Source organism: Bos indicus x Bos taurus, chromosome 25 (assembly GCF_003369695.1).
Source record: "Bos indicus x Bos taurus breed Angus x Brahman F1 hybrid chromosome 25, Bos_hybrid_MaternalHap_v2.0, whole genome shotgun sequence".
In the NCBI taxonomy this organism is placed as follows: Eukaryota; Metazoa; Chordata; class Mammalia; order Artiodactyla; family Bovidae; genus Bos; species Bos indicus x Bos taurus.
In genome coordinates, this window is record NC_040100.1 from 40291557 (window position 1) to 40314309 (window position 22753).

At 54.3% G+C, this 22753-nt stretch overlaps 2 protein-coding genes and 1 long non-coding RNA gene across 3 annotated transcripts; all 3 read left to right on the top strand.

The window, feature by feature from the left end:
• Positions 1-231: 231 nt before the first annotated feature.
• Positions 232-4954, top strand: LOC113883401 (testisin-like). The gene is made up of 6 exons (XM_027527071.1): positions 232-298; positions 369-428; positions 515-541; positions 781-946; positions 1617-1900; positions 4163-4954. Exons 1-6 carry the CDS (start codon positions 232-234, stop codon positions 4477-4479), a joined length of 921 nt encoding a protein of 306 aa, XP_027382872.1. The 3' UTR covers positions 4480-4954.
• Positions 4955-8404: 3450 nt separating this feature from the next.
• LOC113883402 (transmembrane protein 225B-like) lies at positions 8405-9191 on the top strand. The gene has a single exon (XM_027527072.1). It carries the CDS (start codon positions 8405-8407, stop codon positions 8993-8995), a length of 591 nt encoding a protein of 196 aa, XP_027382873.1. The 3' UTR covers positions 8996-9191.
• Positions 9192-15013: 5822 nt separating this feature from the next.
• LOC113883719 lies at positions 15014-16641 on the top strand. Its single transcript, XR_003508718.1, has 2 exons — positions 15014-15119; positions 16174-16641. It is a non-coding gene; the product is annotated as an uncharacterized LOC113883719 (long non-coding RNA).
• The last annotated feature ends 6112 nt before the right edge of the window (positions 16642-22753 follow it).

The following is a 22753-nucleotide window of genomic DNA, read 5'->3' on the forward strand; positions in this document are numbered from 1 at the left end:
CACCGGTTCCCGGGCCATAGCAAGGTACGTCGTTGGGAACCAGTCCCAGTAACATGCTCAAAGCCGGGCACTGTGACGTCCCAGGTACCCAAACAAACCTTGGACCAGGGAGGTCGTCGGCCTGGCGAGGGTGGCCAGGGTTCCCGCGGCTCCCTCTCCCCCAGGGGGCGCTCAGCGGGGCCCTGGAGCGAGCGGGAGCGGAGAGGGCGCCGGGCGGCCGGGGGCGAGGCCATGCGCCTGCAGGGGGCGGCGCTGCTGCTGGCGCAGCTGTTGGTGCGGATCGAAATCGCCGAGCAGGGTGAGCTCGGGCGGCGAGGGCTGCGGGCGCGAACCGGGGTGAGGGGGGCGGCTGGGGCGCGAGGAGGCAGTGGGGAACTCACCTCGTCTCCTGCCCGCAGCCCTTCGGGACAAGGACCTGCTGCTTCCAGGTAAGGCGTGCGGGAGGCGCTTCCCCGCGGAGGGCTCGTGGGCCCGAGCGCGAAGGGCGCCTCAGCTTTCCCTCTCCCCGCTCCAGGTTTTCAGAACTCGTCGATGCTCGCATGTAACTGATGGGCCCCGGGGGGCCGGGGGCGGGCAGGATGGGGCGGGCGCCCGCGGGCCACGTGGGGCGGGTCCCCAGCGTTCGACGCTTCCTGAGTGTCACGACCCCAGGACGCGCCGTTCCCCCCCCCCTCCAGGACGCGCAGTTCCCCGGGAGCCCCTTCCCTTCCCAGTGGGTGAGGGTGGACAGGATGAGCCTGCCTGCAGCAGCTCAGCCTGGTGTCCGTCTGTCCATCCCAGGGCCTTGTGGTCAACGGGTCATCCCGACACGCATAGTGGGTGGAAAGGATGCAACAATTGGACACTGGCCGTGGCAGGGCAGCCTGCGTCTGTGGGGCTACCACTTCTGCGGAGCGAGCCTGCTCAACCGCCGCTGGGCGCTCTCGGCCGCGCACTGCTTTGAAAAGTGAGTCTGGGCGCAGGGGGCCCGCTGACCCCGCGTCCCGGTCTGTGCCAGGACGCGCGCCCATGTGCCACGTGGCCGCGGCCGTCGTGTGCTCCTGAGCCCCAGGCTGGGCTGCAGCCCGTTCCACACCGGCACGAGGCCCCCAGGGCGCTCCCTGAGGAAACCCTATGAGGTTTTTTCCGGAACGTTTGTGTGTCTTGTTCTCTTTCTTGCTTCGTTTGTCCCCACATGGCACCTCCAGCCTCCACCTTCCTCACCCCACCTCCCAGCGGAGGTGTACCCCTGGGGGAGGAATGAGCTGAGGTAAGTGCTGGACAGGAGCCCGGCTGGTGGGGTCAGTGGTTCCCGAAGCTGTGTGGAGCCCAGCCTGTGTGACCCCCGTGAACCTGCTGGTCCCCTTAAGAGGAGGGCCCTGGAGGCGACAGGGGGTTGAGTGACTGGCCAGGTGAGCTGGCAGGGGAGGCACCCTCCTGTCCCACGTCCCCAGGTGTGGGACTTTGTTTGGGGCTCAGGGCTCTCCCCGTTTCTGCCCTGGCCTCTCTGTGGAAGGAGGACCTGTGTCCGGGATGAGCCGGGCAGTGGCCCGGCAGTCTCAGGGAGTGGCCCAGGCATGCTGGGATGGCCCACTCTCCCTCTGAAGACCCCTGAGGGCTCTCTCCTCCCTTGATAGCAACCGAAATCCCTTTCACTGGTCAGTCCAGTTTGGGGAGCTGTCTGCCGCACCATCCATTTGGAACTTGCAAGCCTACTACAACCGTTACAATGTGGACCAGATTTTCCTGAGCCCCCACTATCTGGGCGCTCCGGTGTATGACATCGCCCTGTTGAAGCTGTCCTCCTCAGTCACCTATACTAAGTACATCCAGCCCATCTGCGTCATGGCCTCCATCTCTGAGTTTGAGAACAGGAGTGACTGCTGGGTGACCGGCTGGGGAGACATTGAAGAGGAGCTGAGTGAGTCTGGGGACAGACGGGTATGGGCCAGGCGAGGGTGGCAGTGCCATCGCCTGCTGGTTCTAGCTGCACCAGCCTCATGCTGGCAGCCTGCTCAGTGTTCTCTGGATGCTGGCTCTCCACCCTTGCCCCTCGCCCGTAGAGCAGGGCTTTCTGTATGTACCCTAAGCTCCCCTTCTCTTCCGGAGATTGTGAGCCAGAAACCAGAGAGGAAGGCCCAGGCTAGCACCCTCAGCCTGCTGGGTGTCTGTTGGGTGCTGTGGGGGAAGTGGGTGTCTGTGTTTCAGGAAACCCTTCTTTCTACCCCAGCAGGGTGCTCCCCCCTACCCCCTCCATCCAGCCTCCCACTCCAGCTCCCCCACCCCTTCTGCACCGACAGGGGCGGTGGGAGGTGGGAGCCCTCCCATCCTGGAGTGCCAGCTCATTCATTCTCTCCTTGAAACTTTAAGCCTTGCTCCAGCCCTGCTCCCACTCAATCTCTGCGGGGCTCCATGTGCTGGCATTAGTGAAATGTGAAAGTGAAATTGCTCAGTTGCGTCCGACTCTTTGTGACCCCATGGACTGTAGCCCACCAGACTCCTCCGTCCATGGGATTCTCCAGGCAAGAGCCCTGGAGTGGGTTGCCATTAGCTGCCACCCATTTCTGTCTTACCACGAGTCCCTCGAATCTGCTGGGCCCAGGTCCCCCAGAGAGGCTCACGAATTAGACCCCGGTCACACTGCCCCCGGGCCTAGCACGGCCCTGCCTTGCCCTCAACCACAGCAGCCGTGATAGACCCAGCTCCCCTGGTGCACTGTGTGTACCAGGGCTCCAAGGACTCTCTTCCTTCTGAAGTCTACCTGCCAAAGAGCTGGGAGCATCTTTATGCCTGCTTTACAGATGAGGAAACCCGGAGAGGCATGGAGAGTTTCCCAGGCCCTGGGGATCCATGGAGAAGCCAGGGCTCCTTGGCCCAGAGAGAGTAGCCAGCCACACACCTGGCATTGCCAGTGAGGAGAAGGGAGTCGACTGGCCCTGTCCTTTCCTTGCACCCCAGGGGGCTGGAGAAAGGGCCCCAGTGTAGACTTCTTGGGCCCAAAGGGCTGGATGGCCGTGAGCTGAGGGGCCCAGCCAGGCTGACACTGCCCCTCCCCCAGCTGACAGGCAATCACATCCAGCGCCAGCTGAACCCTCACTCCGACAGGTAGAAGGTGACTTCTTGACCCCACCCCCAGAGCTGATGTACTCTGTACTAGTGGGGAAACCTTGGGCAAAGCACTTCATCTCACTCTGCCTCACCTTCCACATCTGTAAAATGGGGTAATAATAGTTCCCACCAGAGAGGGTAGTTCTGAGGCTTAAAAGCATTCCTACATGAGGGCTTAGCAGAGCGCCTGGAAGTCAAGAAACGATTGCTTCAACAGCTTTCAGTGTTAATGGGATCACCATCCTCTGCAGGACAAGGAGGTGATTCAGTTCTAGACTTTGGACAGGCCTGGCTTCATATCAGGGCTTCCCAGGGGGTGCTAATGGTAAAGGATCCGCTGACCCATGCAGGAGACATAAGAGACCCAGGTTTGATCCCTGGGTCGGGAAGACCCCCTGGAGGAGGGCATGGCAACCCAATCCACTATTCTTGCCTAGAAAATCCCATGAACAGAGGAGCCTGGTGGGTCATGGTCCATGGGGTTGCAAAGAGTTGGACACGATTAAAATAACTTAGCATGCATGGGTTCATGTTAGGCTCTGGCAGCTCCTGGTGCTTTGCCGGGGTTGAAGGAGGGTGACCTTCCTCCTGAATCTTTCCTTACCCAAGACCAAGGTTGATTACACTGCATCCCAGGGATGCTGCAGGAGCACCTGGTAGAGCTCTGGGCTCGGGCTAGGCAGGCTTGTTGCAGGGGGAGAGAGAGCACGCCAGGCTGCCCCACTCCCACAGGCACTGGACGCTGGACTGTGCAGATCCTAAACCATCCCAGCTGCACCAGCCCCACCCCGGAGTGCTAAGGTCTCTCCCTGGGGGCTGGAGCAAGGCCTATTTTCTGCAGGCTGCAGTGAGGGAAGCTGTAACAGCCAGTCCCTCCTCTAGGCCCTTCTGTGGTGTGTTCATCACCCACCACGTGCTGGGTGCTGGGCTAGAGCAGAGGAGTCAAGGGCAATGTCCCAGGTACTGTGGGTGCCCCAGGGTCCCCCCGCCGCATGCCTTTGTAGCCTGTGCCATTCTGATGGCAGAGGAGAGGCTCAGGACGCCATCTTTCTCTGTTCCCTCAACTCCGTGGCAGGTCTGCCATCTCCCTACACCCTCCAGGAAGTGCAGGTCGGGATCATAAACACCACCATGTGTAATCACCTGTTCTCAATGCCCGATTTCCGCATTGACATCTGGGGAGACATGATTTGCGCTGGCGAGCCTCAAGGCGGCAAGGATTCCTGCTTTGTGAGTGTCCCTCCCGTCCCCAGCTCGCGCATCACCCCAGCCGCCCGCCTCCCCTCCCTGGCCAGAAAGCACCCTGCGTCCCTGCCCTCCATTCGGGCCTCGTGCCCACCCTGGGGGGCGGGGGGAGGGACCACTGTTCCACTTTGCAGATGCAGAAGCTGAGGCTTGCTCACTTTGGTGGAGGGGAGGGGTGGGATTTGCACCCTGTCTGCCTGGCCACAGCCCCTCCTACTCTCCCGGCCTCTCTGCTCACCCCTCCCGCGCCACCCCAGGCTGGACTCACCCGTGCTGGTCCCCAGGGTGACTCAGGTGGGCCCTTGGTCTGTGAAAAGAAAGGGCTGTGGTATCAAGTTGGAGTCGTGAGCTGGGGAGTGGGCTGCGGTAGGCCCAACCGGCCGGGTGTCTACACCAATATCAGTGTGCACTACAAGTGGATCCGAGAGGTTCTGGCCCAAAACAACACTTGCAGGCTGGACTCCTGCCTGATGCTGCTGCTCCTTCCTCTGCTCTGGGCTCTCCCGTTCCTACAGCTGGCCTGAGCCCAGCCAGTGGCCCCCGAGAGTTGGGGCCATCTGCTGAGTCAGGCCCAGTCCCCTTCTGTCCCCTTTGCTAATAAAAGTGTATATGTTCAAGTTGACACCTTGCTGCACTTTCGGTGGCCCTGGGTGGCTTCCTGGACACCCTCACGGACACTTGCGTCCCGTCCACTCCAAGACCACTCTTTAACTCCTAAATCATCGTCCACTTATCTGTGCTATGCGGGTTTTGGTTGCAAACAACAAAACCCTTTCAAGGTTAGTTCGATCAGAAAGATCATTTATTAAAGGACTCTCAAGAGTCTTCTCCAGCACCACAATTTGAAAGCATCAGTTCTTCAGCGCTCAGCCTTCTTTATGGTCCAGCCCTTACATCCATACATGACTACTGGAAGAACCATAGATTTGGCTGGCGAGGCTTATGTCAGACCCAGTGTTGTCCTGGGAAGACAAGACCAGGCAGCTCCCTCTGGGGCCAGAGTTAGTCCCCTGATGGTGGAGAGGGCAGGACGGAGGAGGAAGGTCCTGGGAGGCGGGCAGTAGGGCCCAGATATGTCACCAGCCCTGTTTTCCCAGGCCTGGCCCTCAAGATACTGTGTCCCTCACCCATCCCTTCCAGGGACCCATACGGGGACCTGGGCCTGGCCTGGCCAGGAGTCTGTAGAGCCAGCAAGGGTGGAGCCCAGGAGCTTCTGAGCCGATACCAGGAAGATGCGCAGGCCTGCCCTGCAGCCACGTGTGGTGAGGGGACCTGGGAAAGGGGAGGGCGTGGGTGTGGGTGTGTGATCTCTGCTTTCAGAGCTGGTGACCCACAAGTGACCCAGACAGACCTTTTCATGGCTGGGAGGGAGGGGCACCTAATCAACAAATAAGTGAACAAACCCAAGAAATATTCACATCTCCCCTCATTTTTCAGGATGGCCTCTGAGGGCCTCACACCCCTGTCCTGGGAGAGGAGGTCTCCGCCCAGGCTGCTCTGCAGTTCGCGGGCAGCACCCCCTCCCGGCCACGAGAGGAAGTTCCCACGTCAACCCTGAGAGGGGCTGGGGGCAGAGCCAGAGGTGGTGCCCAGCGCCCAGCCCCCAACCCCCAGCCCAGCTTCAGGTGGGGTCCCCTGGGCTGGGTGACGGTGCCCTTCCTTCAGAAGGAGAAGCAGGCTGCAGCCAGCCACCACGCCATCCTCACCCGCCTCAGTATCGACCTCTGAGAATTTCACCTGAGACCGGTGGCCTCTCAAGAGGCCTCTTATCTGAAGAAATAGCCCCCTCAGGTCATCGGGAGGCCCTGTGGGTGGCCCCAAAGGTGTTATTTTGATTTGAACATGTCACAAACTGTACAGCGGCCTGGGAGACACACCCAACTGTCTTCTAAACTGGATGTACCAATAGTATGTTCCCACCAGCTATGAATGAGTTCAGCTTCATTTTTTGTATCTAAAAAATTGTACCTTTCCTTCAGGTGGTTAGAATAAAGTGAGTTAATTTATAAACGGCTTAGAACAATATCCGATATAGAAGAAGCACGTTTCCCTGGTGGCTCAGTGGTAAAGAATTCGCCTGCAATGCAGGAGATGCTGGTTCGATCCTTGGGTTGGGAAGATCCCTTGGAGGAGGAAATGACAACTCACTCCAGTATTCTTGCCTGGGAAATCCCATGAACAGAGGAGCCTTACAGGCTACAGTCCACGGGGTCGCAGAAGAGTCAGATACAAATGATTGACTGGACAACAAACCCAGAATAAGCACTGTGCCTGGGCTCTCATCACCACCGTCACCCCGACTACCACCATCACCAACATCCGCATCGCCACCCTGTGACCCAGCCAGCAGAATTTTGAAAGGAAGAGAACGCCCAGCTCCCGAGGCCCCAGTGTGAGCACCAGAATGACCACCTTACTTCTCTTTCTCTAGATCGATTCTGGAACAGCCCAGCCCTCCTCAGCCATGCCTCTATTTTAGCAGTGGTTCCCAACATGTATTCCATGGAATGTTATTTCCCAAGGCTGTGAATAGACTTCATTTGTAAAAGGAGCTTATGATCACAGACATTGGGGAAAGTGAAATCTTTAAAAAAATTTTTTTGTTGACCTAGAACCTATTATACAGAGTGAAGTGACTCAGAAAGAAAAAGACAAATATCATATTCTAATGCATATATACAGAATCTAGAAAAATGGTGCTGAAGAATTTATTTACAGGGCAGCAGTGGAGAAACAGACATGGAGAATAGACTAATGGACATGGGGAGAGGGGAGGAGAGGGTGAGATGTATGTTGTGAGTAACGTGGAAATTTACATTACTGTATGTAAAATAGACAGCCAATGGGAATTTGCTGCATGGCTCAGGAAACTCAAACAGGGGCTCTGTATCAACCTAGAGTGGGGGGATGGGGCGGGAGATGGAAGGGAGGTTCAGAAGGGAGGGGATATACCTATGGCTGATTCATATTGAGGTTTGACAGAAAACAACAAAATTCTGTAAAGCAATTATCCTTCAATAAAAAAATAAATTAAAAAATATAAAGAAAAAAATTAGTTTTTCAGAATAAAAGTTGTAATAATAAAAAAATTTTTTTGTTGCAGAACTTTTCAATGACTTTTACTTGCTAAAATGCATCAGGAATCTGAAAGAGAAAATATAGTGGGTTGCGTTTCCCAAATTTCTTGACAATAGAACTGTCACTTGTGAGGGATTTCTTAAGGGATGTGTGGATGCTGTTCCACCGTCTCTAGAGCCAGGCTGAATCTTCACAGTTCCCTTGGAGTCTCTCTCTCTCTCTCTTTCTCTCTCGTAGGACCCACCCGAGCGGACAGCCTCCCCCTTCTCAGGTGGATTTTTCTCCAGTACAATTTCATTTCCTTTCTGCACCTGTCCCTCCCAGGTACCCCGTCTGACACGAGGGGGCGGTAGTGAGCTGAGATCCGGCTTCTCAAGCCGGCCCGGTGTTTGTCTAGAAGCGAGGAAATGGCTCAACACTGACATTTTCTCCTTTTGCTAAATACAGCTGGTAGATGAAAACACAACGAACTGAGGCGCCTGAAACAACGCTCATTTCCCTGCACTCGTGTCTACGTTGTGACGGCTCTGGGCCCTGCCTTCCCATCGCCCTCACCCTCTTTGTCATTCACCAGCTGCTCAGGTTTCCTGCGTAGAGCCCCTCTTCATGGGAATCTCCCTTGCTGTCCACGTCCAGGAGATCTCTCCCCTACAGAATCCGATGGCAGAGCCACCAGGTCATCTGACTAATAAAGAGGATTGTTTTTCCTTTTAAAGTGGGAAGCTTGAAGAATTGGCACGTGTCCTATCTGGGGCTGCTCATGACGCCCCCACCTTGGACAAATGTTCAGCTAATGGGGAAAATCGCTCTGCAGAACCAGACTTCTTAGCAAAGTAAAAGTAGCTTTATGATGATTATCAAAATAATGCCTTCTTGTTAGAAAATAAAAGTCAGTCAAAGGAGCTCAAAGAAGAAACTTAAAAAAAAATCACCAGAACCAAACTTGTAATCAGTCTCCTAGTGTTGGATAGTTGAAAAGTTGCTGTCATTTAAAATGATATCTTGGCTGGTCTCCATCTTCCCCTTCTGGGTGCGGCTGGTGAACGAGGAGTCCCAGGAAGTGTTCTTCAGTGGCCTGTTTGAGAACTGCTTCCATATCAAGTGCTGGAAGCCTCGACCCTTATCCATTTACGTCATCCTCGGCCGAGTCTCCCTGCTGTCCGCCGTTGTCTTGTCTTTCCTCACCACTTTCATCATGGTGTCCTTTGCGTCTCAGCTCTTTCCGAGGACCCGGAAGCACAATTTTGTGTCAGCCTTCATCAGTTTCCTCACAGGGGCTTGTGCCTTCCTGGCCTTGTTGCTGCATGCCCTGGAGATCCAGAGTCTGCGGATGAAGCCCAGCCCCCCGCAGTTCTCCATACAGTGGCCTTACTACGTCCTGGGCTTCAGCATCCTTCTGTTCATGGTGGCTGGTGCCATCTGCCTCATCCAAGAAATAGCCTGTCCTAGATGCCATTTGTTGCCCATTTCCCAGAGTACTGAGGACACCCAAGAGATCTCGTACCTGGAAAACCTGGATAGTCTGGGAGGAGAACTGAGCTCCATGCAGAAGGAGACGCTGCTGAAGGAAGAAACCATTATCTAGACCCAGACAGTCTGTGCCCTGCCCTTCGTCCAGTGCACATGTGTCAGTGTGTGTGGCTCTTCAGTCTCCCCCAGTCTCTGCCGTTTCTGATGAGGCTTTTGAGTGTCAAGTCAACCCCTCCCTTCCCCCTCCTCACAGTGATTCTATCCTGCGTGTGTTTGATATTTGTTAAACGTTTTTTTTAATTCTTAAAAAAAAAAAAAGAAAAGTAAAATGATATCTTTAGGAAAACCTTAATTTATAAATTTGGCACATCTTCCCAATCACTCCTATTCATTTACTTATTTGGCTGCACCGGTCTTAGTGACGACATGCAGGATCATTTATTCGTGGTAGGTGGGATCTAGTTACCCGACCAGGTATTGAACCCGGGTCTCCTGTGTTGGGAGCATGGAGTCTTAGCCATTGGACCACCAGGGAAGTCCCTCTCATCATTTCTTAAGATACCTTTTCTGTGGGCGCAATGTTTTAGCCAAATGGGCTTCATGTTTGTAAGGTTTTTAAGTCATGAGAAGGTCCTCAGTACACTCCCCCAGGTAAGTAAGAGAACCCATTCCCCATATTGTTCCTGACCCTGGGAATCTCCAATTTCATATCTTTTGAGAACTTATAGGTTAAAAATGTATCCCATTTAAAAAAGAACAATCATTTTTACTTTGTAAAATTAGTACAACCCTATTTTAAAAATGGAAGTGGTACGAAAAAGAACAGAAGAGAGATAGAAAAATGCCTTAAATTCCATCATCTGGAAGTAACCCTAGTTTTGTTTGAACATTGTTCCAGAAATCTGTTTGGAAAGACAAGTTCAAGGACAGAAAGATGGAAGGAAAGATAAGCAGGTGGGGCAGCATGGACACCTGCTTCTCTTAGACACTTCCAAACTCTAGAAAACAACAAGACATGTACAAACAGAGTAATTCTCTAAGAATGCTGGACCCCAGCAATTCTAAGAGAGTTCCAGAAAAACATCTACTTCTGCTTTCTTGACTATGCCAAAGCCTTTGACTGTGTGGATCACAATAAACTGTGGAAAATGCTGAAAGAGATGGAAATACCAGACCACCTGACCTGCCTCTTGAGAAACCTGTATGCAGGTCAGGAAGCAATAGTTAGAACTGGACATGGAACAACAGACTGGTTCCAAATAGGAAAAGGAGTACGTCAAGGCTGTATATTGTCACCCTGCTTATTTAACTTCTATGCAGAGTACATCATGAGAAACACTGGGCTGGAAGAAGCACAAGCTGGAATCAAGATTGCTGGGAGAAATATCAATAACCTCAGATATGCAGATGACACCACCCTTATGGCAGAAAGTGAAGAGGAACTCAAAAGCCTCCTGATGAAAGTGAAAGAGGAGAGTGAAAAAGTTGGCTTAAAGCTCAATATTCAGAAAACTAAGATCATGGCATCCGGTCCCATCACTTCATGGCAAATAGAAGGGGAAACAGTGGAAACAGTGGCTGACTTTATTTTTCTGGGCTCCAAAATCACTGCAGATGGTGACTGCAGCCATGAAATTAAAAGACACTTACTCCTCAGAAGGAGTTATGACCAACCTAGACAGCATATTAAAAAACAGAGACATTACTTTGCCAACAAAGGTCCGTCTAGTCAAGGCTATGGTTTTTCCAGTGGTCATGTATGGATGTGAGAGTTGGACTGTGAAGAAAGCTGAGCGCCGAAGAATTGATGCTTTGGAACTGTGGTGTTGGAGAAGACTCTTGAGAGTCCCTTGGACTGCAAGGAGATCCAACCAGTCCATCCTAAAGGAGATCAGCCCTGGGTGTTCTTTGGAAGGACTGATGCTGAAGCTGAAACTCCAATACTTTGGCCACCTGATACACAGAGCTGACTCATTTGAAAAGACCCTAACGCTGGGAAAGATTGAGGGCAGGAGGAGAAGGGGACGACAGAGGATGAGACGGTTAGATGGCATCATCAACTCGATGGACATGGGTTTGGGTGGATTCCTGGAGTTGGTGATGGACAGGGAGGCCTGGCATGCTGCAGTTCATGGGGTTGCAAAGAGTCAGACGTGACTGAGTGACCGAACTGAACTGAACTGAAGCTTCTCAAAGATATAAGCAGGGGCTTCCCTGATGGCCCAGTGGCTAAGAATCCACCTTGTAATGGGAATTACAGGAGACACCAGTTTGACTACAGGGGACACTGGTTCGATGCCTGGTCCAGGAAGACCTCATGCCAGGGAGCAACTAAGCCTGTGTGTCACAACTACTGAGCCCACGCGCTACAACTACTGAAGCCTGCACGCCTAGAGCCCGTGCTCCACAACGAGAGAAGCCACCGCCACGAGAAGCCCGTGCTCACAACTACAGAGGAGCCCCCACTTGTCGCAACTGGAGAAAGCCAACGCATAACAACGAAGACCTAGAACAGACAAAAGTTAAAAAGTTAATTAAGTTAAAAAAAGAGGGAGGCAGATGGGCTTGCATTGATATGGGTCTAGGGGTTTGTAGGCAGGATACAGTGAATCTGGGGTTCATGAGAGGCTCTCAGAAAACCTCAGTCTGTTTGGTTAACTCCCTGCAGTGGGTTGGACCAGAAAGCAAGCCCTCACCAAGAACCGAGTCCGTTGGAGCCTTGATCTTGGACTTCCAGCCTCCAGAACTGTAAGGGATAAACCTCTGTTGTTTGAGCCCCTCCCCCTGCCCCCAGTCTGCAGTACTGGTTACAGCAGCCCAGGCTGACCGATACACAAGGTGAAAAGCACTGTGTCAGGGCAGCCTCGGGGAATGGAACTTGGAGATCTTGCCTCCATCAACCTGACCCTGGGGTGGAGGTCATTTTATTTTCAGCACTTGCACTAATGGGACTTTAATTACATATAAGATTAGACAAAAACGTGTGGCCGGGCTACCTGGCATTCCATTAAAAGTACTGAGTTTCTCTGCAGAAAGCTGGAGAAAAATGTTTTGCTTAGAGCATTCAGTGAGATTTTTAAGGGAATGAGCAAAGGCGGAGAATCGAGAGCTTCAGAAATACACAGCCAAGTTGTCCTTTCAGAGGGGGCCACCTGGTGTGGCAACAGCCCCCCAAAGGCAAGCGAGGGAAAGTCGCTCAGTCGTTTCCAACTCTGCAGCCCCATGGGCTGCAGCCTGCTGGGCTCCTCTGTCCATGGGATTCTTCAGGCAAGAATCCTGGAGTGGATAGCCATTTCCTTCTCCAAGGGATCTTCCCAAGTCAGGGATGGAACCCGGGTCTCCTGCATTGCAAGCAGATTCTTTACCATCTGAGCCACCAGGGAAGCCCCACCAGGCACAAAGGCCAGCTTTGGACTCCTCTTGGGACTGGGACAGAATGCCCCTTCCCTTCTTGATCTCCCCACTACCCTGCTCAGCAGGATCTTCCATCTGATTCCTGGGGCCTCGGACATCAGATGTGGCCGCCTGCAGGAGCCAGCACCCCTTGCCGTGCCCCAGGAGCCTGAGCCTGGGACGCAGGATCCAGCTTCCAAGCAAGCAAGGCAGGGGCTCCCTGCCGAGGGGCCACAGGGAGGTGCCCACCAGCTCTGAGTGTGCTGGGGACCAAGGCCTCAATCGGCTGTCCTAGGACTGCAGAGCATAGTGGAGAGGGAGGCAAGGGATGTTAGTCCTGACCTGCCCCCGACCCACATGCCAGTTGGCTCAGCATCTGCCCCGGCTGGGAGAAGGAGACCCAGTTGTTCCGGGCTCCTGGAAGACTGAGATCCGGGGTACGCCCACAGAGGGGATTATGGTCTCAATGCTCCTAAACCCCCTTGTGCGCAACTCTGATCCCCAGGGACAAAGGGCCTGTGTTAAATCTCCGCAGTGGGCTCAGAGCCAGCACTGGGCCCCGGGTGACCGAGGGGGCAGGGCTCCTCTGGGGACCGGGCTTCCAGCATAGGTGTGCATGGTGCACACAGCTGCTCAGGGCAGTGCAAACTCCTGGGTGTAGGGATAGCTGGGCAAATGTTAGAAGGTGCATCCTGTGTTGCACACGTGCATTTTGAAAGCACGTGTGTGCATGTGTGTCTCTTATAACCATGCCCCTGCCCTCCGTGATAATGTGCCGCCCGTGTGCCCTCGGGCAAGTGCCCTCATCCCCTCCTTGTCCAATCTGGCAGCCAATACTTCCTCCAACTCCCACCCTAGGTACTGCATCCTGGAGTCTTGGCCAGACAAACCCTGCTTTTGGGCTCACACCCTGGCAGTCTGCAGTGAGAATGAAGCCTCCTAATTGGCAGCATTAGCAGAAGAAGTGCCTGGCACTGGGCTGGGGCAGGAACACAAGCTACTTTGTGCCGCCTCTGGGCCCCTTCCTCCAGGAGCTGTACCTGCCGGGGTCCTAGGCCTCCTGCGTCTCCACCTCCCCAGAAGGATCCGGGGCCCCGGGAGGGCTTCTCTGCCCCCTGCAGCTGGCTGGCCCTGCCCTTCCCCAGAGGCATCATGGGGCTGGAGGACTCTGGGGGCGTATGTGGAGCTCTGGAGGTCAGGTGAAGGCTTCACCTTTGCCACAGGAATCAGGGGGGCCTGAGCCCTAAGGAGCCTGTCCAGGGGGACCAGTGCAGGCCCAGAAGGAGGGGCCAGCTTCTGGACAAGGCTGCTCTCTGCTCCATGTGTGCTGAGTTGCCTGGTCGTGTCCGACTTTTCATGACCCCGTGGACTGTAGCCCACAAGGCTCCTCTCTCCATGGGATTCTCCAGGCAAGAATTCTGGAGTGGGTTGCCATGCCCTCCTCCAGCGGACCTTCTTGACTCAGGGATCGAAGCCATGTCTGTATCTTCTGCATTGCAGGCGGGTTCTTTACCGCTGAGCCTGTAGGGAAACCCAAAAGGGTGATAACACTTGTTTATTGGCAATGGCATTGACATTTCATGAACTTTTCAAATCTCACATTATTCTTCTGAATTTTTACTAATCATTTAAAATGTAAAATGTATTCTTAGCTCACGGATTGTGTAAGATGCGATGGCAGGCGGAACTTGGCCTGCGGATCACAGTGTGCTGACCCCTGACCCCGGGTCATGATGTAAGTAAGGGAGGTGGCAGCTAGACAGGGCCTCCACTCTGACACCAAGGCCCCCGCACTACCATCCCGATAAAGCCGGAGTCCCCGGTTCCTGGAAGCCAGCTCTTCCCCAGTGAAACTGGCACATGCCAGGCCACTATCTGTGCCCCTTCTCCTTGTCATCACGTGGGGGTTCTGGACCTTGAACTGGGTTCTACACGAGGCAGGAGCCCTGGGCCCCACGAAGCTCTGCAGGCAGCTACCCTGAAGCACCCCTGTGAGGCTGACCCTGTTTGGTCAACTGGGAAGGGCTCTAGGACACCTCCCCCACCTCTGAAGTCAAGGTCAAGTGCAAGGGCCCAGAAGAGAGACCCAGAGGTCAGAGTAAAATACCTGTCATTGTCTCCGTGTATTTGTGTAGGCTGCGGGGCCAAAACAATAAACACAGCATATCCGGGAGCCTCCCCACTGGATGGCTCTGGGGATTCCCCCAGAAGACCCCCCCACCAGCTCCTTCCTGCTCCCTGCTGACCCCTTGACTCCTTCCTCCTGGAGGGGGGCCCACATGGCCCAGGAGGGTATAAAAGGCCCAGTGGCGGACATCCAGGTACCAAAAGACAGACTCCGCAGGCCAGGTAAGGCCCTGCCCCCACCATGCTTGGGCCCACGAGGTCAGGGGAGGCCCCTCTCTGAGATCGTAGGCCTGTGCTATTCTCCCCAGGAGCCCTTGAATCTCCAGCCAGAAGCCATGCTGCTGTGGCTGACCCTCGCCTTCCTGTGGAGCCCCACCTGCTGGGCACAGCGTAAGTCTGGCTGGGGGTCCCCCCAGCCCACCCCCCTGGAGGCCCCCTTCACCCCTCCCTCTGTCCAGGGCTGGGGTCTGGGCCAGCCCTTGTCACAGACGGACTCTGCTCTCAGGCCTGTCCCCTCGTCTGAGGGGCTGTGTCCTCCTCTGGGTAGAAACAGCCAACACGTCACCGTGTGCTTATTTTTTTCTCTTCCCCACCTGGTTCTTTCATCTAATAGAGAAGTATGGGCCTGGAGGAGGTACCTATTTCAGTACCTCTAGAGACTTCCAAAACGATATCACCGGGATTCGAGTGTTCATAGGTCCTCTGGGCCTAATCAAGAGGTGAGTTGAGCAGGGCCCGGGAGCCCATCACTGCATCCCAGCCCCTGCCCCAGTCTCAGGAACCTGGGGAGGGGGCTGGTCCCTCCTCCCAGCACCCTCACTGGGGTGCTGATGTCTCCTGAGTCAGCTGAGGTCTGTCCCTCTTCCTCTGCTGTTTCCTCCCCTGCACCCCAGCCCTGTCCCCTCCCCTATTCTCCTGCAAGTCCGGCCTCTGCTTCCTGGGATGACCGAAAGGGAGGGGTGCTTCTCCCCACTGTCGCCTTTCAACCCCAACTCAGCTCAACCAGAAATGGTCTCTCAGTTTGAGAATGCCTATGGGAAAGCAGTTCTGCCCAGGTTAGGGTCAAAGAGAAAAGGAAAGAGGACCACTGATTGAACACTAGAAGTGTAGAGGCAGCAAGCCCAGGGTCTTCCCCTAATGGTTAAATGGGTGCTTTGCTCCAGGCCTGGGGTAGATATTTGCTCTGCATTTTCAGGGTCCCAGGGACCTGGGGAGAAGGAATGGGCCTGAGCAGCAGACACCATGGGGGCCAGAGTGTGGGCAGGGCCAGAGTGTGGGCGGGGCCAGTGAGGAGGGGACACTCTGGGATGGACACTGAGGTGGGGGAAGGTCACAGAGACAGGTCACCTGCTCCTGGGGCCCCCACCTGGCCTAGTGCAGTGACTGGGGCTCCAAATGCTGGGCCGGGGGTCAGGTCCCTACTCTGAGCCAGGAGACCAGCTGTACCTCCTGAGGGTCACGGTGACTGGGCACCTTGGGGAGCTCTCCTGATGGAAGATCTCAGTGACTGCTCCCCCAAATCAGTCCCACTTTGCAGATGAGCAAACTTAGCCCTGGAGAGGCTGGTTAACAAGCCCCAAATCACAGAGCCTGAAAGTGGCAGAGCAGGTGCTGAGACCAGGAAGCCTGACTCAGGCACCAAAGTCAGGAGCTCAGGGATTTATGGTGCAGTGATAGGCTGTCCTTGCTGGACATAGAGGGGTGGTGTTTACAGGACTGGGGATTTGTGGGTTACCCAGACCCTGGACCTTCAAAGCTCGCCCTTTCTTCCAGTATCCAGGTGAGGTTTGGCTCCTCCTGGAGTGAGAAATATGGAGCCCCAGGTGGGACACCTCAGGAAGTCATTCTGCTGCCCGAAGAACACATTACAGGAATCTACGGCTCCTATAAGAATTTCCTCCGCTACTTGGTCATATACACGGACCGAGGGAGGTTGTTCCCATTTGGGAAGGAAGATGGCAACACCTTTATTGCTTTCCCTGATGAAAGTGACAAGGTGCTCATCGGAGTCTGTGGCCACTACAAGCTTCTGGGCATTACCAGCATTGGCTTTGAATGGGGTTATCCTTCATTCTTAAAAAAATAGCACCGCAACCAAAGAGAAATGACCATTCCTGAATTTCCAGGTCTGAGCTGTGGGTTACCTGCCAAGGCCATCTGGTTGGTGGTGGGCACAAGGCAGCAGGGACCTGACTGCAGCCCTGAATCAGAATCCACCAATAAATCCAGCTTCTGCAGCTACAGTGGGTCCAGGGTGCTCCTTGGCCGGGGATGCGAACAAAGCCTTCTGAGTTTGTGGGGACGAGGCCTCTGGGGCGGAGCTCACTGAGCAGAGCTGCAGTAGGAGGCAGGAGGGGGTCCAACACCCCAGGGCTGGGTGATTCTGACAGAAAGCAGGGCCTGCCCATGCAGACCCCACCGGATCCCAGGATTCGGGGCTCCCAGAGGCCCCACCCTGGCTCTCTGCTGCAAGGCCATCCAGGGAGCCTGAGCTGTCCAGGCTCAATTCCAGGATTCTCTGAGTGTACAGGGACTTGGGGAAGCCACTTAATCATTCATTCACCCATTCACTCACTAATCATACCGTTGCTAAGGCCTAGGCCACAGATGGATCCTTGGACACCAGAGAAATGAAGAGCCCAGGGATCAGCCAGGGGTTCCCCATGAGAAGTGGATACAGAAGCTGATGGAGGCAGCTGGCTGTTACAACTGCATTGATAGTAACAGGTCTAGCGCCCTGGGCTCAGGCATAAGCCCAGTGGTGGGTGTGCTTCAGGGAAGCCTTCTCAGAGGGGGCACTATCTGAGCTAAGTATAAAGGCTGAGTGAGAGCTGGCCAGGTGGGGTTAAGGGAGGGAGGCCTCCAGGCCAAGAGATCAACACGGAAATGGCCAGAGCCAGGCATCCCCAGGACCCCACTTCTTGAAAGGGGGCATCTGTTACAGCCTGAAGGGAAAGGAAAGCAGCCCCCAGGCCTGGCACATTCTCTCAACACCTCCATCAGACTGCAGCAGCCTGCCCCTCAGCCACGGTACAGAGGCTGCCCTGTCCCCCCTCAGCTCTCTGCCCGACGGCCCTAGAGGGACAGGACTTCTGCTTCCCCGCTTGCAGAAGGAGACAGCGCAGGCCCAGAGGACACAGAGGCTCGGCCTGTCACACGGCACGAGTGGCGGAGTCGGGATTCGGGGGGAGGAGGTCTGGCTGCAAAGTCTGGGCTCAGATCCCCAGACCAGCGAAGGTTTCCAGAGGGATCCTCATCTCTTGGGGGAGATCCTCGCCGACATGTTCCTCTTCTCTAATTTTAAATTTAAATGCCTGTTGAGGATCACTTGGGCTTCTCTGGTAGCTCAGATGGTAAAGAATCTTGCCTACAATGTGGGAGACCCGGGTTTGAATCCTGGGTCAGGAAGATCCCCTGGTGAAGGGTATGGTATCCCACTCCAGTATTCTTGCCTGGAGAATCCCATGGACAGAGGAGCCTGGCAGGCTACAGTCCACACCGGAGGGTCACTTTGTGGTCTTAACCTGGAGTCTGTGGGGAAAATGCAGGAATCCGTGAACTCAGATGTGGAGGAAAGCTCCAATGTTTTCGTCGTCTTCTATGGAAATTTCATCTTTCCTTTGGTATAAAGGGTACTTCAGACCACTCTTTCACATCACCTGTGACCTTGTCATGTAAATTACAGTCCTCCCAGATAGCTTGAATTTCACATTCAGCATGACTTCTAAATTCTGGCTGTTTGCAGATTTGCCTTTCTGGGTTTTTTTTTTCTTTTTGTATTTTGGCCAGGCCTCAAGGCTTGAAGGTTGGTCCCCCGACCAGGGATCGAACCCAGACCTTCATAGTGAAATCCCAGTCACTAGGCCACCAGGGAACTCCCAGATCTGTCTCTTCCTGAAGCAGTAATAAAGTCATAGGGGTTCACAGGACTCTTGTGAGGCACGCGTAGACAAGTGTATCTGCAGCTGCTTTTCAGGACACTCCCTTCTTTCTGGTCAGGGAAGGCAGAAGGAAGGATCCAGAAAAGGCAGCAAGACTCACAGCGGAGCTTCTCCAGCCTTAGGTGTGGCGGAGGGGACTCTCCAGCTTTGTCTTCACGGCTTCCTGGGGTCCTGTTTGCTGAGGGCTTAGCCGGCTGGCAGCTCTTCTGCGTCCCCTCCCCCGCAGGCGGGCTTCCCCCTTGTCCCGGGGGGGTGGAGTGGATGACAGCTGTCCTCCGGTGCCGTGCCCTGGGAAGGTGGATTGGATTGTGCTGAGATCTGCATGTACCCCTTAGCTGGGGGACGTTTGCAAAAACCAGGGACAGGGAAAGGGGTGCTGGGAAGAGGCCTAGGAGCAGGGCGCCTGGAGCTCAGCGGGGTCTCTGCGGATCCAGGGTGATGGCATGTGGCAATTGTGGTCGGGCTCAGGTCTTGTCCCCAAGATCCTTCTGGCCTTGGCCACTATCTCCCCAAAGCTCCTTGGGCAAGGTGATCAACCTCTCCCAGGCTGTTCTTTCAGATACTGTGGGAAAAAAGCAGTGACGTGATGTCACCAGGGTTCAGACATCTGGTCTGGAGGCCTGATCCGAGTGACACCTTATTCCAAGTCTATGGAAGGGGCAGGGGTTTAGATTTGCAATTTACACAGGAAATCTACCAAGAGCTCAGGCAACTCCACCCAAGTGAGGGAAGGGTGGGGCCCTGTCTCCACTTTCTCTGCAGCCAGCCTCTGCTGGGCCGTTGTTTCTGTCTCCCCTTGGGGCTCACCTTGGGCAGAGCCTGCCTGAATACTTCCTCCCCACGAACCCCTCGGCTTTGTGCATCTTGGGTGTTTCAGAACAAACATCAGTCCTGGAGTAGGGAGGAGGGTGCTAGGGTAGGGAGGGGCGGCCGGTGAGTCTGCATCCCTCCCAGCGTCCGGCTGGGGTTTGGGGCACACTGGAGCCCGCGGACAGGAGCCCCCAGCAGCCTGGACTGGAGTCCCCGCAGTGGACACGCTTAGAGGCGTTGCCCGGCAGCCGCGTCCCGAACCCGCGCTGCGATACCAGCAGGGGCGCCAGCCGCCGCCGGGTACCGCGCGCGCCCGCCTCCCAGCCGCCACTCGGGTTGGTCGGCCGGCTGCCTGTACCCGCTCCTCTGCCTTTCGGGAATCAGCTTCAGGTGGGGATTGGGCCCCAAGAAGCCGTCCGCGCAGTCGGCCTGCCGTGGTGACCGGGGAGCCGACGACACGCCCAGGGAAGCAGGACCTAGCGAGGCCTAGTCCCAGATCCGCCCCCCGCGCGGGGCTTCCTCGCAGTCAGGTGGGCTCTGACCACCCGTCGGGACCGGAGACCAAGTGACCCCGGGCTGGTACCAGTTGGCAAGTGCCGGGAGCCAGCGTGAGGAACTCCGCCCGTGGCAAAGGTCATGAGGAAGGAGGCTTGGCATACGCAAAGGCGGGATCGAGCCTTAGGAGTCCTCCTGGAAATTCTCGAGCATCTACCCCCAAAACCAGAGTCTGCCTACTTTACTGCTTTGTGCTCTCACCTACACCTCTGACTTTACGGGGGGCTGTCCCCCACCCTCTCCCTGAAAAAGAGTTAACTTACAACTCCAGTTAATAAAGTTCCTGGGTGTGCCAAGGGTGTTTCAACCTACGACTGAAGCGACTTAGCAGCAGCAGCAGCAGCCTGCCTGAATAGGTTCTTCCGGCCACATATGATTGTTCAGAGCCTCCCAACTGTGAGAGGCATGAAATGTTCTAAACTGTCTAAATACAGATTCCTTTGAGCAGTTAAAAGATTGATTAAAAATTGTATTGGTGAAGGATTTTTCACTTGTTGGGCCAATGTTTGCTGCTAAGTTTCCATATCCCTTACCTACTGTGTCCCTGGCAGAGTATTGATTAATATAATTGATGCATAGGAATGTAAGTGGTAGCTTTAATGTTTGTAACCTTGGACCCTTGACTTAATAATTTTTCTTGTTATAGCCCACCACACCTTTGCCCTATAGGAATGCAACTTTATCTAATGCTTTCAGAGGGTGGCGCCTGACTTTAGAAAAATCACCTTTAGAGAAAAATAAGTTTTCTGAAGAAAGGATCTTAAAATGTTAACAGGCCTCCGGGCCAGAAGATGATGTAAATCACCTAAACTTTTGCATATGATAAGTTTGCAGGAAGAAAGCCTGGCTTACTGCTGACTCTACCCCTTCCCCCATTATCCTCTATGCATAACTTAAGGTATAAAAACTACTTTGGAAAATAAAGTGCGGGCCTTGTTCACCGCAACTTGGTCTCCCCATGTCATTCTTTCTCTCACCTTCTGGCTGAATTTCCATCTGGGGCGTGGAGGCTCGTCAAGCCTACTAATTTTGCCTGGGCTTCTAAGATCTGACCGGGGAGGCCTTAGTGTCTCCTCTCCTTTGGGAGAACGGGAAGACGCCTGTGGCCTAGTAGGTGACGTAAATTCCTTATTTTGGAATTTTATTAGCTTTCCACATAAACCAAGTTATTCAGCCTCTTTTCTCCACTGAATTTTCTCACTGAGCTATCCTTATTTAACCACTCTCTATATCTTTAATTCTATCGTATCCTGATCGCGAAGCCGTCTCCCCTTCGAAACCCCTGCTTCCACTGGGGCTGGACCCCAGTAGGCAAGGCCAGAGCGACGCTGAGTGCCCACACTGAATAAAGGTCCTGCACTCAGGTGTGCATGCCTGGTTCTTGTTCCCGAGGGCAGTGGCTCCAGGGGCCTCCAGGCTCCCTGGGCCTGGGTGCTGGCCGCCAGCTGGCGCACCGTCTGAGCCTCGCATGTGGATCACCAGAGATGCTGAGGACCCGGGCGGCGTCTCCACCACGCGTGACTTTGTGGGACAGGGCTCAGCCTGGAGGATGCCTCGGTGTTTGCTGTGGGAACCACGAAGGAATCCCTGAGAACCGGCTCCCAAACGTGGCTGGACTGTGCCTGTTCGTGCGCTTCGCAATGAACCCCCACAACGGCCCCCCACCTAGTTGGCACCCTGCCCCCCCATGCCTCCGCCCCGGCTTCTGACTCTCCTCCACATCCTCCTCTTCTCCTGCCTTCCCCAGACTAAGGCAGGGCCTGCTGTAAACATCAGTCCTCTCTTCCAGCAACCTCCTTCCAGCAACCTTCCATCCTGACCCTCGTTTCCCCAACCAGGAGTCACTGGCAGGCGACCCCCTCCCAGCTGTCAGCTCCAGGGAAGGTGGGTGCCGGAGTCCAGCTCCAGCAGCCAGGGATTCAACCTGAAGGGGTGAGCGGTGTCGGCGAGAAAATGAGGCAGCCTCTCAGTTTTCTTGGACTGCCTGTTTATTTCAAGCTTTTATACTTTTACAAAAGCATTAGGTCAGAGGTTTGATATTTTCAGTTCCCACTGACCCAGATTTGTTGTCTCCATAAATCATTGTTGCCCTTCAAAAGGAGTTCCTTCCTCAGTGATTCTCTTATCTACTTTTTCTCATGTGTCCTTGGTGAATACACCATAACTCATGCTAATGTCTGGGCTGCATACCACATTCCTTAGTTTATTTCTTATCTTTCTAAATCCTGTTTGCCCCTAGTATCCTAAGCTCACTATTTCTTAGAAAGGGCTTCTACCTAATAATATCTCTAAAGTCCCTAATTTCTATAAGCTATAGTAGAATATGTTAACATTACAGCATCCCTTAAATCTTTAGCTTCTAACTATTTTAATTATTCCTAAGCCCTAAATTCAGCAAACTCCTTTGCCATAAACACTTTCCTCACAAATAGGCTTCAGATAGCAATCCCTCCCATGGTCTCAAGCTGCGGCCTGTGTGCTCACTCTGGAACACTTTTTTGTAAAAGTCCTTGAACAAATGTCAGTGATTAACTTTATGAATTATTCTTTGAGCACAGCTGCAGAAGGCTTTATGCCTTCTCATGCTTCTCTCAAAAACAATAAGCACCTTAATATTCCTTTTCAGTCAACTCAGCCGAGGAGAGGAAAAGACAAGTCAGAATTAGAAGGCCTAACTCCTTCATCCCGGGACCATGCCTGCAGAATGAGGAGAGGGGTCTGGGGCCGTGCCTCCATTTTGTCAATAATGCCTAACGTGGGTCCTGACAGGTGGGCACCAGAAAAGGGGTCCAGTCTCCTCAGGACTGAAACAGATGTCCCTTTTAGCAAGTCAGGGGCAAGGAATTAATTCTGCAACAGAAAGGAGCCAGTTCCCAAGTGCTGCTGGTGGAAGCTACTCCTGTGGAAGAGCTTTGTGTGTGTGAGCATTTATACCTGCAGTAAGGGAGGGAGGGAGGGATGGATGGAAGGAAGACTAGCATTGATCCTGAACCCACATGTGGTCAGGCCTAATGCCCAGGGGTTTCACAAGTGTGATCTCATTTAAT

Coding starts and splice junctions, on each gene's coding strand:
- LOC113883401 (XM_027527071.1), top strand. CDS start 232: ATGCGCCTGCAGGGGGCGGCGCTGCTGCTGGCGCAGCTGTTGGTGCGG. Junction 299..368: donor GATCGAAATCGCCGAGCAGG/GTGAGCTCGGGC, acceptor GCGAGGAGGCAG/TGGGGAACTCACCTCGTCTC. Junction 429..514: donor CAAGGACCTGCTGCTTCCAG/GTAAGGCGTGCG, acceptor TCCCCGCTCCAG/GTTTTCAGAACTCGTCGATG.
- LOC113883402 (XM_027527072.1), top strand. CDS start 8,405: ATGATATCTTGGCTGGTCTCCATCTTCCCCTTCTGGGTGCGGCTGGTG.